A 13,685-nucleotide genomic window follows, 5' to 3' on the forward strand; every position below is an offset into this window, starting at 1 on the left:
AGGTTAATAAAGTCCACCCATATCAGAGAAAAACATATCAGCATTTCAGCCATAAAGTTTCTGTCGTGTACTTAAAGGGACATCCTTTTATATCTATAAAAACAAAAAAAAACAGATGCCTTTGATTTTCTGACTTTGTGCAAAAGCAATACAACAGTAATGATCACATTTACGAGTCTTGTGTGTGAGGTGCCTTGAAGAACAAAGTTACATGTTTTGGCATGCTCAGAAACAATCTTAATTACCATCTTTTAGCAAGTGCAGCAGTGAGAGTCCATCCAAAATCGGAGCCAAAAACCCTCAGTTTTAGGTGCACCGAGAGTTCAGTATTGTTCAATGTATAAAATACAAAATTATAAAGCTAGATCATGGATATCGGTCTGATTAAAAATGATTTAAAGATCCCAAGTAAAACATATTAATTAATAAATTTGCAAGTTTGAAAGACCCATTTGCCAAAAGCTGAGACAGACTACAAAGGGGCTATAAAAAATATCTTTGAGACCTTTATGACCCTTCGCCCACTCATATTGGAAATAATAAAATTCCTCTTTTTCTCTAGGTTACCTTCCAAATTCAAATTCAAATTTGCTTTATTGGCATGAATTGTCATTCGGCACTGTTGCCGAAAGCTGAAACATATACTTAGACATACAATTAAATTATGATACAATTTTACATTAAATATTAATACAGTTATTATTTACATTAGATACATTTAAATTTAAATTGGTAGATAGACATAAATGAACTATTTTATATTATGTACCTTCCTCTCTGTAACATTTCCGGCCTTAACGATGATGACGTATGCGGAAATACCGCCAAAAACCGCTGTCGTCATTTTTTTCAAAACACGTACGGGACATGAACGTTAAGACAGCTTAATATGTTTGACATACTGTGATCGTTACTTACGATTTTGAATTATTTACGAATATCCGACCTAAGTTGGAAAGATACATATAATGGAAATCCAGACTACTATGTCTTAGTTCAATTTATCAACTAGCTTGACAGCAGAGAGGAGATCGTTTTAAAAACGATCAGACCACCGAAGAAAACAAACTACCCTGCAAAGACTCATTCTTTAGGATGGAGAATGGGGGCGCATCCACTAAAGAGAATGGCTTCCTCTCCAGAATGGCGCTCAATGACAATAAGGCTGGTATGGAGGGTCTGGACAGGGACAAGATCAATAAGATCATTATGGAGACGTCCAAGGTGGGTACTCAGTGGGTGAACTCAATAAATAATCAAATCCTGTGCACTTAAATACGTATTATCATCTGCATCCAGTGTAAAAAGAGGAAATATAAACTAAAGCTATCGTTATGGATAAAATAAACTGTGGCTTTCACTTTCTCACTTCACTACACCACTTTAACTTGTATGATAACATAACATGAATGTGGTATAGTACCGTGCATTACAGAAGTAATACAACTCCTCTTTCTCCTTCCACGCAGGGATCCAGGTTTTACGAGAATGAGCTGAAGAGGGAGCAGCAGGTGAACCAGCGCATTGAGAAGATGATGCTCCAAAAGGCCCAAATCACAGAACAACAGTTAAAGAAAGCAAAGGCTCAGGTTTGACTTGTGATGTGGACTTGATAGATGGAAGCTGACCCTGCTTTCTGTTTAGAGGTTTCTTAAATATGCTGAGATGTCAAACGTGTGCAGGTGGAACGAGTGGCCTCAGCGCTGGAGAAGAGTCGCGATCTAAGCCGTGTGATTGTACATGTGGACATGGACGCCTTCTATGCTGCTGTGGAGATGAGAGACTGTCCTGAGCTGAAGGACAAGCCCATGGCTGTTGGATCCATGAGCATGCTGGTGGGTTGAAATATCCCTCTAAAGGGTACGCTTATGACAGAAAACTCAGAAACGACTTTTTCAGCTGCGAGCCGTGGGTGTAACATACAAGACACCGTGCAGACGTAAAAATCTTCTTTTTTCTTTTCCTTATTGTGAAAAATGACAATGCAGTGATATCACAAAAGTGAGGAAAATATAAAAAAAGGAAAAGAACTTAAGTACAGAAGGGAGTGAGCACATTTTGGCAGGTCCATTGTTGTTCTGAATGTCAGTTTGAACTGAATAAGAGAATAGACCAGCTATTAACATGTGGAAGTAATAGAACAGTAATACAAACAATACTGATAATCATAGTACTAGTCATAGTAATTCTAATACTAGTAATAGTACTAATACTACCGCCACTGCTACCGTTGATGGTGATGAAGGAAATTACATAATTAAAAATAGCTACAACAACCAAGGTTGTCCCAATGAAAAAAGGTCTAATGAGCATCATCATCTAAACAGGTGATGTCGGTGTTTCTTTCTGTGCTGCATTATGTAGCGCCGGCGTCTGTAGGACATTCTGACTCCTCTATGTAGTCTGATAGTATCTTTACCACTATGCACTAATGTAATCACAGGTACCTTTTTGTTGCCATGTGAGCAAAGGGGAGATCAGCGCATATTCTGACATGAAACCAACGTCTTACAGGTCACTTATGATTCATCCTAATATTTTAATCGCAGCTCGCAAATTCAATTAAACTACAAATATGTTTAATCTCCATAGAGAATAATTTGACTAACTCGTATTGTCTTCGTGGGTATGATGTGCACTTTTACATTTTAAATGATAAATGCATCACAAACTGTATCACTGTTATAATGGACATCGTGTCCGATTAAAGCATTGCTAAAATCACATGTATGAGCAAAGGGGAAATGCTCTTCTTCTTATTTTCATCTTCAGTCAACATCGAACTACCACGCCAGGAAATTTGGGGTTCGAGCTGCCATGCCTGGCTTCATTGCAAAGAAACTCTGCCCCAACTTGGTTATTGTTCCAACAAACTTTGATAAATACAGAGCTGTGAGTGGTGAGGTAAGAGCGAGAGGCATTCAGACGCTAACAAATGTCACGCAGGCCGTTTGCATCTTATTAACAGATGCTTGCGAATGTCCTCTCTCTGAAAGATCCGGGAGATTTTTGCAGACTATGATCCTCACTTCCAGCCAATGAGCCTGGATGAAGCTTATCTAGATTTTACAGACCACCTGGAGCAGAGGCAGAGTTGGCCAGAGTCCTTGCGTACGCACCGCTATCGTTCCACGAGCATCGCTGCAGGTAAGGCCCAATTCTACAAAACTCTTGAAGGAATATATGATGCGTCGCGATGGACTGTTTTTATACACCACAATTCCATTTGATTCTGCGCAGATGAACAGCAGACGGAGCCTGATCAGGAGTCAGAGACAAAAGACCTGTCTCCGGTCCTGTTTGAGGACACTCCAAGCTCCTCCCCCGGCCTGTCGGGCTCTGAAGGTCTCGGTGGTGCTCTCCAGGTGTTCGGGACGTCTGTTGAGGAGGCCGTGAGAGAGATGCGCTTCCGCATTGAGCAGAAGACCATGCTGACTGCCAGTGCAGGTGAGGGGAAAGCCACTCACACTGTTGATAATACACAATACTGCAGCTTATTGTCTTTTCTTTATAATTGTATCATAGTGATGTACTAACTGTCACCTTATCAGTTAAATGCATTTTAGCTTTTAGTTCTTTCACCCCCCTCTACACCACTTTGTGACTGAAAACAAAATGAAAAAAAAACATTGAATCTTTTTAAGTATTCGGGTCTTTACAATAACAAAACTGCTAAGTTTAGTAGTGATCATTAGATTTTTTTTTTGCTCGGAATTGTGATCACCATCATCATTCATTCACATATCCGCTGTTGAATCACACTTAACCAATATTCCAGGAATTGCTCCAAACACGATGCTTGCCAAGGTGTGCAGTGACAAGAACAAGCCCAACGGACAGTTCAGACTCCCCCCCAGCAGAGAGGCGGTCAAGGACTTCATCCTGAATCTTCCTGTTCGCAAAGTACTGTCCCAACTCGACCAAATGAAAACTTAACTCGCTGTGTTTGTTGCAGTGCGACTGTTTCAGTTGTGTATAAGTGCAAAACATTTAGAGAAACCTGTCTGGTTCATGTATTGTTCCTCACTAACTAATGTTCATTCATTCAGGTAAAAATGTGTGTATGTATTCCTCCAGGTTTGTGGAATAGGGAAGGTGAGTGAGAAGATGCTGAACGCTCTGGGCATCACCAACTGTTCCCATCTTGGCCAGCAGATGGCACTGCTGTCTCTGTTGTTCTCAGAGACCAGTTGGCATCATTTCATGGAAGTTTCTCTGGGTCTGGGCTCCACACATATACCCAGGTAAAGTGTGTACTTCATGAAATTTTAGAACATCTGAAAACTAAACAATCCACTCCAGAAAGAGGAGATAATGTTCACTGACTCCTCTTTCACACAGGCACGAAGAAAGAAAAAGCATGAGCACAGAGAGGTTGGTTTTTAAGTAACTAACAGTGGTTGATACATTTTTTTCTTTGTGTTTTTTTGTCCATCTTCTGGAACATCCTCTCATTTCCTTGGTGTTTTCTGATGTCTTATATTGACAGGACATTTAAAGAACTGAGCAAAGTTGAGGAGCAGCTCTCTTTCTGCAGGGAACTCTGTGAAGACCTTGCAGAGGAAATGAAGAAAGAAGATTTGAAGGTACCGAACGAGAGCCTCTTTGTTAAATTTCCAAATGAAAATATCTTTATGTTCCTCCTCAATCCGCTCTTTGGTTTTCCCATCCTCTTTACACTAACTTTGCGTATTTGCGTGTTCGTAACTCTCTTGATGTTGTTGGTATGAGTCTTATCAAATTGTGTAATTGTCTCAGAATGAGCAAAGAGAACAGAAATGGACATTTCTTTGTGCAGACAGAGAAGGAATGGTTATTTTGGTTCAGAGAAAAAAAAAACTACCACCCGAGTGTTGACCTTTCGAGAATCACACTGACGTCAGTCTGAATCTTGTACACCTACCCCACCCTGCCCATTCATTTTGAATCGATAGAGGACAGACTGGTTGGCTTGGTACAGCCATCACCCCCCTGCCTGGGTCCCTTGATAGCAAGAGAAAATGGAGAGCCATTAAAGAGACAGCAGGGGCTACTATCAGCATCAGAAACATCCCCTAGGAGATGAACACATGACTATAAAAACTCTGACATATCAGTCACTGAGATGAGAGATCACAGAGATTTTCATCTCTGCTCTATTTATAGTCCTTCTGAACCGTCCTATTGATTATGTCGATAAACAGGAGGTTGCTGGTAAGCAGACAGACATTGCTTGAACTGTTTTGCTCTTTCTCTTGAAGGGTAAAACCGTCACACTAAAGCTCAAGAACGTGAACTTTGAGGTGAAGACCAGGGCACAGACGCTCCCATATGCCGTTGCTACAGTGGAGGAGATCTTTGCTGTTGCTAAGGACCTACTGAAAACGGAAATAGAAAATGAAAGCCCCCAGCCACTCAGACTGAGGCTCATGGGTAATTAGATTTAGCAATACAAATGACATGTCAATTAATATAAGTAGCTTGAAATAAATCTAAATGATCTGTGACACGCTGCATGCAGAAAAAAAGAACACGCTGCGTTCATTTTGAGGTTTTCTGCAGATAATTATTATATTTCTCCTTGTACTTGAAGGTGTCCGGGTATCTGCCTTTGTGACTACTGAAGATAAAACGCCCATGCAGAAAAGCATCATTGGCTTTCTTCAGCCAGGCAAAACATGCTGTAGTGGCTCTTCCCAAATAATGCATCAAAACCTTGAAAAAGAGCATCTCCCCGGTCCTCTGCATCCTCCACCGGTGCAAAATGGCCAGAAACAAGAGGAAGTTCGCTGGCAGAGTAGGCAGACTAAGGAAAGTCAGGCTGGTGAGGAACCCCAACAGTCTTTCTTCCATAGGGCTCATGCCAAACGACTGCAACTCCAGGCGGCAAATGCAAGCACGCAAGAGGAAGGAAGTGAGGATGAGACTTCTGTGTTTACCTCAACCGGCACTTATTCTAAAGAGGGTGTCGAGTCATCAACAAAAGCAAATGAGAACAGCTGTACTGCCTCAGACCTCCTGGAAAACAATCGTGTTTCTCCAGCGCAGGCCCAGGCATCGACATCAGGCTTCGGAGCAAAGTCAGAAACCCTCACGTGTCCGGTGTGTTTCAGGCCGGTGGAGACGACTGATTTGAATGTCTTCAACAGGCATATAGACCGCTGTCTTAATGAAGCCAGCAAGCCAAAGGAAAGCGCACTTTCAGACGAAGAGTCAGATTTGGATCCAGAGAATGACTATAGAGAATGTGAAGGAGTGCACAAACAGAGGGGAGAGTGTGAGGCTGAAGAGCTGGAGACGAGCAGAGTTTGCGTTCGGGAAGGCCAGCGCAGCGATTCTGTTCAGAAGGTGATTAAAGGTGACGACAAACCCGTGACCTCGCAGCAGCCTCGGCCATGTCACGGTAAAACCTCCGTCCTCATCTGCCCGGTGTGTCAGCTGAGTCAGGACACACATGACCTCACTGTCTTCAACCGCCACGTTGACCTCTGCCTGAACCAGGGCGTGCTAGATGAGCTCGGGGGACAGACGCTATTTTCCATCAAAACATCTGCACTTAAAAACGACAAGACCGCAGGTAAGCGAGTGTTGAATTCTGTTTTTCATCTTGCTTCACAGTAGCCTGATTGTTGGCACGTTTTTTTTTGCTTTGTTCCATCTTTACACCTGCAGTCACTGAGCTCTTTGGCCACGTAAGGTGTGGTGATAACAAGCTGTTACGACGGTACAAACTATTGGTTATTCACTCGTTCGGCAATTACTTAGCAACATTTATTCTGACCACCTGTGGACCAACCTGTTTTTGCTCTACAAATACCTAAGGGATTTATGCTGCTCTTTGTTAGCCAAATGCCCCATTATGTTCAGTGGCTGCTGTTTGGCCCTGAGCAGGGAGGTAATTACTCATCTTGTTCTGCGTGCACAGTGGGGCTCCGGTTATGTCATTTGCTCATGCATGGCTCTTAAGTCTGAGAATTCTCTGCTGAGGACAGATACCATCCGGTGGAAAATGTCCATAAACTGTGGGCGTATGACTTCTTTGGAGTGTATAGAAGCATTGTCTATTTGGAGGGTTGTCAGAGACCTATGACCCTCTTATTTACTGACAGTGACATCGTGTCAGACGTTTGTATTGATTCAGACAGAGAAAAGACATCCCATTTCACCCCACCAGGCCCCCTTTGCCCCAGTCTTGGAAATGGCTAAATCACTTTCTCACCTATTCATTTCCTACAATGAACTGAAGCCTGGTTTTCTCTTAAACAAGCCTGCCTCTGAAATTGCAGTCTTTATGTCCCTGAGGAGATGCTGCAACTGTGTACCTCCTCGATGAATGTCTTTTTTTTTTTGGTCAGAGAAGAGATAAGAGAGGATTTATGTATTTTTTGTGCACATCACTCGGTGTCTGTTTCTGATTGCAGACAGAGGACAACTCCCACCACGGCAAGCGAGCAAAAGCAAAAGGTGAGACAGCTTGATTTTTGCTTCACAAAATGTTCACTTGCGGCATATTTCATGTGCCACCTGTGCTTTTAGAACGTTCTCACGTTGATTTGAAATGGTAACTGTGTTTGTTTCTGGACTCAGACGAGACTCGCCTTCCTCCCTGCCTCCTAAAAAGGCTAAAAGCTTTGGCCTTTGCAACACCATAGACAGGTTCTTCAGGTGACAGGCACCCGTGCAGAATGCAGGTCCCTGTTTCTGGACTGGACTGGTTATATTATGCCAGTGACTAAGCAGCTCTCAGCTGTCCTGACAATCGCTGCACGCAAAGCCATGTTCAGTGTCTTCCTCGAAAAGCAGCTGACTAAAGAAGCTAAGCACTTGCACTAATCAACTTAAGTCTGTTTTTAAGCCATGTAGTACATAAAATTAAAGGTGCCAACAAACAGTTTGCAGTAATTCCAGCAACGGATTTTTATTCTCAACGTGTCTGGTGTCAAAACAATGCCACTTTGTTGTTTTCTGTTGTATGTTTACTTCCCATTGTTGCCCTATGAATTTGAATTACTCTTTGTCTTATTGTATGTATTATATTGTTATTTTGTTTTTGGTGTTTTTTTTTTTAAAGGAATTTGTTGTATTTATTTTGTCAGTGCCGTTCACAAAGACGGATAACGTAAAATGTTTTCGATGAATAAATATTCTGCCTGAACTCTTATCCGTGATACATGAACTTTTTGTGTGCCATTCACTCTCCATCGGCATCACCTCACTGAAATGTAAAAGATGTTAACATTGAATATGCACAATTCTCTGCTGTTCACTGGGTCACTGCTCGTGTGGACCACAGCATTATTTGATTTCATGCCACAGCGTAACAGTTTCTGTACAAAATACTTCATGGATGTCGTGGATCATTTTCGAATCTCCTAGGTAACGCTTTGCAGTAGAAGGGCTATTTATGTTTATGATGAACATGGGTGGAGCAAACCTAGTCTATCATAAATGTAAGTGAAAGGGTTTTTAATGACTTTTCCTTTTGAAATGGCTTCAAACTTTGAGCTGGATCCCTCATGCAGACTCAACACCAACCTGACTCTGGCCACAGGTGTGATTTAAGCACGGAAGCCATGCCTCTAATACAGAGGAAATTGCTACGTTTACGACACATGCTGCAAATCTAAATGTTAATTTCTATTAATAACACTTTTCAACACTTGTTAGCTTTGGGTACAGTTGACCGCGCCACACATGTAACGTGCAGTAAAGATGTGAGCCTGTTCTCAGAAAATGAGCCCACACCGATCGGTCTCAGGCTGATGATTATTCATTGGGATTTTTCCTCCTGGTAAATGGTCAGAATGACCAGAACAGCACACAGGTTAAACCAAGGTTGAGCCCGGGGTGAGGCCAGTTTTAAGGCTTAACTCAGATATGAAACATTAAAAAAAAGAAACGCAGGCCTCAGGTGGTCCAGTAGAAAAACACAAATGCATCAGACTGAGTGAAGGTGAGCCGTTTCTGAAAACAAACATGTCTGATAACTAACCGAACTCTCCTGGGAAGGCGAGTTAAACCATCACCAGAGCCTTGTGTTAACCTTGATAAATCTTGGACTCCCAGTTTGGTATTAGCATGTTATTCAGTAGATGATAAACAAATTAGGCCATAGTTCTAATACCTACAAGTCATACACACAAGTGAAGTGTGTCACGGTAAATATACTCTGGGGTTATCAGCAGGCCTCTTAAGGGCGTGAGCTGGTAGAGTAAACATGAATAAGCCTCTGCTGTATGACTACTGTGAGCGAGTAAAACTGACTAAGACACGGTGTCTTTACTACAAAGAGTTTCCCAATGGAGAGAAGGGCCTTGGCTTTGAAGACCATGATCAAGGAGCGTGGTCCTAAGAAGGACAATCTGGACCCTCGGAGGTGGGTGCGACCGGAGACCATCAGGGGCTTCTCTGACTTCGTGCTCAACAAACACTCGGACAAAGACACGGATGACAGCTTTGACAGCAAAGAGATGTGTGAGTTTGCTACGACAACAAAAAGAGGAACGTCGAAGGACTGGAACTTTAGTTTAAAACAGAAAATTCATGTAGAGAAATTAGAGAGCAAACGTTGTTTTAAACCTGAGTGTAAATGTTAATAGTTAGCTCTATATTGTGAAGGACTGATTACATGCATGGTTGTATTCCAAGGAAGGCACCTCATTTGCTTTACATTTTTCCATGGAACTTTGTTGGCGGGCGGTCTTCTTTACGAAAGGGCACACCGTCATCTGAGTTTAGTTAGTTGCTGTGGAAGTGTAAACATGAAACAAGTTTAAACGCTCTTCTTAATCAGCTTATATAAAATGGTAAAACTGTCAACTGTGTTGAACAGTGCTCAAGACAGAGAAGCAGTTTATGGAAGCAGCTGAGAAGAATGATGTGAGGACCATGAAGAATATTGGAAAAGGCCTAAATGCCAATGCAAGGAATGTGGTGGGTCTACCCGAATTGTATAAAACCGCGTTATTTGATATGATATTTAATACCACAAAGGCAAAAAGGCTGAACTGCCTCACAGTTCCATGGGAACTCATTAAGTGACTAACATACTGTTAATGTTCTTTGGCTCAGCACAATAGGACAGCCCTTCACTACGCAGTAGCTGGCAAAAGCATTGAGGCCGTTCAGCATCTTCTACAGCGCAGGATCAAGGTGGACCAAAAGGACAAGGTGTGAAGGGTTGAAATGTTTGAGCTACGAACAAAAGCTCAAGAGACATCTGTGAGCAAGTTTCCACTTTCTGTTGTCTCTGACAGTACGGTGTGGCACCCATTCATCTGGCTGCCTGGTTCGGCAGCTTGGAAATCTTGAAATTATTAGTGCGTGCTGGGGCTGAAGAGAAGGTCGAGAACGAGGTAAAGCAGCATGATAAGATTTCTCTGAGTCGTGAATAGAATAACGTGGCCGCTTTTCTATTAGTGTTAGTTACAATGGATTGTAAACCTAACATTTGTGAGCTCATGCTGTAAATAAAATCCACTGGCAGACTTTGTGCAACAGAAAATGTGCTCTTATTTAAAACTGCCCTCTCCACCTCAGGAAGGACTGAACATTATGCACTGCGCCGCCATCAACAATCACACAGAAATTGTAGAGTACATTATCGACGACCTGCAGATGAAAGAGTTGGACAAAGATGACCAGGTATCTGTTCACCCCAAAATTCAACTGTAAAATTGGTTACCTACTAAAATGCCTGCAGTAGATTGTGCTGTTCTGTAACTCAGCTCTTATGCTTCAGTCAGGACACGGGCCATTTGCACTGGCAGCAGAACATGGGTGCGTTGAAATGCTAGCGCTACTGATTGAGCCCTACAACATGGTCACCATGAAGCCAAATAAGGTGTGCCCTGCTGCTGCGCTTTTGGTGCATCTTCATACAGTAAATAGAAGGTTATTCATATCAACATGGACCTGAGTGTGCATTTAGGCGTTTCACCCGCAACAGATCAAGCTCAAAGTCAAACACTCTTTGATGTGTGTCGTTTCCCTCCTTCCCTTCTGGCAGAGAGGGGACACGCCCCTCCACTTAGCTGCCAGGAATGGCCACTTGGATGGTCTCCAACTGCTGCTGCAGAGCTTTGATACTCGGGATGAAGTCAATACGGTAGACAATCAGTGTAAACATTCTCTCTGTCACACTTCGGTTGTAATCCCCTGCTGAATTTGAGCTGTTTACATGTTTACAAGAACGTCTACCGTGTTATTTCAGGTTCATTTTCGTCTTAAATGTGAGGATAACGTCTTAACTTATTAATTGATTAATACATGTCCCAGTTTCATCTGTGTTGCAAAGGTTAGTTTCTGAACTGTTCTTGTTCTTGGTTAAAGTTAGAGAAAAACAAGTCTTTTAAAAAGTGGTCAACCAGTGGAGAACGATCTGCTTCAGTGTACATGTTACTCAATCCTTTGTGTTGCAGGATGGGGAGACAGCGTTGTATCAGGCTGCAGACAATGGTCATGAAGAATGTGTCCTGGCCCTGCTGGAGGCCGACTGTGACCCCAACATTCTCACAGTGGTACAATAAGACATGATACTGGCTCAAAGAATTGAGTCCCAGCTATACTTCCCAGCTGTTCATTCAATTGTTCTACAATATGTTCAAGAGGTTAAACTTTAGCTCAGTATGTAAAATCCACACTGCACAGCTGAACTCCGACTCGTTGTAGGCCAAGTGCAGCGCTCTGCACCCCGTGTCAGAGAAAGGAGACACTTCACTTGTCCAACTCCTCACAAAGCACAATGCCTATGCGGATTTTCAAAATCAGGTAATCAAGCACGAGGTAGGTGGCAGCAGAACACACTTACAGGTTTTCCTGATCCCTCATAGGTTTTGCTGCAAACATGTTACCTTGAATCATTTCTCCAGTCTGACAGCTCATGGTTTTGTAACAGAATGTGTTTGTTCTCAGCGCCTCCAGACGCCTCTCCACCTGGCAGTGGAGAACAGTCACCTTCCTGTGATCCATTCCCTTATAGCGGGAGGCTGCAACATGAACATGACAGATACGGTATGGTCAACCGTGGCATCACAGCATTTGGTGTCAGTCTGCGTATCTAAACAACACTGAAGCGGGAAAATGTTAACTGTGCTTCACTGTGCTGCTGTCAGAGGTCCCAGACTGTCATGCATCTTGCCGCAGAACTTGCCAGGACCGAAGTTGTGGAAATGCTTCTTAAATCCGATGTGGATCTGACACTCCAGGACAGAGTAAGAATTCACACTTTTATCAAACAGTTGCCATATAAATGAAGCTGTAAGCAAAGAAAAAAAAAAACAACAAAGATTGACACACACTAATCTGTTTATCTATTCTGATATACTTTGGAAACTTCACTGTACACGCTGGATTGGGAGTAGCAGGGCAAGACAGCTTTAGGTGTCGCAGCCAGAGCAGATGAGGTGATTATTGTGGACATGATCATCAAAGCAGAAAGATACTGCGCCTGGAGAAAGGTGAGAGACAGTCGAATGATCCCTGGAACTTTTACAGTTTTTATGAGCAATATAATCAGTCTTTGAGGGGTTGAAATCAATCATTACAGTCATCAGAAATGATTCATTTCCCAAACGTTGCATTCTCGATTAGCATTAAGGCATCCGTTATGAAAAATAACTCCCGACCCAGAAACATCCGACAGACAATTTTCCTTCAATTGAATCAACTATATTCATGATTCCGTAGCATTTTCAATTTTAAACTCCGGCACTCATATTGCTAATTATGTGTGTTAGTGTCTTGCCAATAATCTTTTCCTGTGCCCCGGCGTTCTCCGGGCCTGGTGGCCTTTAATCAGTCTTCTGACATGATTTAATTACCCTTTCAGGCCAATCCCAAGCTTAATGAAAGTGTTCACAGCGAGTATCCACTTACGTTTAAACTTGACCATCGCTCTGAGACCAGGCGACTCCGTTCGATGGCGTGGCGCCTGGCGTACGAGCTCCTGAAAGCAGGAGACTGGAAAAGATTGGCAGAGCAGTGGGGCTTCACTCGGGAGCAAGTGTCTGCCATCGAGGAGCAGTGGACAGGTGCCACGACACAGAAACACACAGGACAGGCTTTTTGTGTTTGGGAACTCTAAAATAATCCTCTCACTGCCGACATGCTGCAATCACAAATCCTCCAACCTCTTAGCATGAATCTATAATGATTTCATCCATATTCTAATACATTTTAAAAATCTGATTTTCCTGATTCTTGAAAGCATCTTCACAAGCGGAACCGCTTTTCCGATTACACAGTGCTGCGTTTGTCCACAGGTCAGCACAGCTATAAAGAGCATGGGAACAGGATGCTGCTGATCTGGCTCCACGGGGAGGAGCTGGCTCAGAGGAGTCCTGCTAAGGAACTCTACCACGGCCTCATCGTCACCGGCAACAGGAAAGCTGCAGGTGCCTTCGGTTGTTTTTACAAAACAAAAGATTCCGACAAATATAAAAAGTTTTATAGAGTTTTTCCTGAGTTAAATGTTCATGTGTCTTCCAGATAAGCTTCGGACGGAGGCAGTAAGTAGCAGCAGTAAGAGCTGCTGCACTTCATGAAGGAGGACTGCTGTCAGACAGACTGAAAATCAGATTAAACCATTGTCAACCACTGATTTCCACAAGTAAAATATTTATTCCAAAAATAGCATCGTGTAACAGATCATTAGAAAATGTATTTTATACTAATGATACAATATACATATATACACATAACATATA

General features: G+C 42.6%; 2 protein-coding genes across 2 annotated transcripts; both read left to right on the forward strand.

The window, feature by feature from the left end:
- Positions 1-861: 861 nt before the first annotated feature.
- On the forward strand, positions 862-8,040 carry polk (polymerase (DNA directed) kappa). The gene is made up of 14 exons (XM_072388067.1): positions 862-1,224; positions 1,470-1,589; positions 1,683-1,835; positions 2,773-2,904; positions 2,997-3,147; positions 3,241-3,447; positions 3,779-3,903; positions 4,078-4,244; positions 4,342-4,374; positions 4,490-4,586; positions 5,241-5,412; positions 5,573-6,556; positions 7,401-7,443; positions 7,567-8,040. Exons 1-14 carry the CDS (start codon positions 1,096-1,098, stop codon positions 7,646-7,648), a joined length of 2,595 nt encoding a protein of 864 aa, XP_072244168.1. The 5' UTR covers positions 862-1,095; the 3' UTR covers positions 7,649-8,040.
- A 1,169-nt stretch (positions 8,041-9,209) lies between these two features.
- ankdd1b (ankyrin repeat and death domain containing 1B) lies at positions 9,210-13,523 on the forward strand. The gene is made up of 15 exons (XM_072388068.1): positions 9,210-9,453; positions 9,812-9,912; positions 10,051-10,149; positions 10,236-10,334; positions 10,519-10,623; positions 10,721-10,822; positions 10,988-11,086; positions 11,400-11,498; positions 11,650-11,748; positions 11,893-11,991; positions 12,093-12,191; positions 12,342-12,437; positions 12,809-13,010; positions 13,242-13,373; positions 13,468-13,523. The coding sequence occupies exons 1-15, from the start codon at positions 9,279-9,281 to the stop codon at positions 13,521-13,523; spliced, it is 1,662 nt and encodes a 553-aa protein (XP_072244169.1). The 5' UTR covers positions 9,210-9,278.
- Positions 13,524-13,685: the final 162 nt, after the last annotated feature.

This window comes from Leuresthes tenuis, unplaced genomic scaffold (genome assembly GCF_036924035.1).
Source record: "Leuresthes tenuis unplaced genomic scaffold, fLeuTen1.0.hap1 SCAF_6, whole genome shotgun sequence".
Classification (NCBI taxonomy): Eukaryota; Metazoa; Chordata; class Actinopteri; order Atheriniformes; family Atherinopsidae; genus Leuresthes; species Leuresthes tenuis.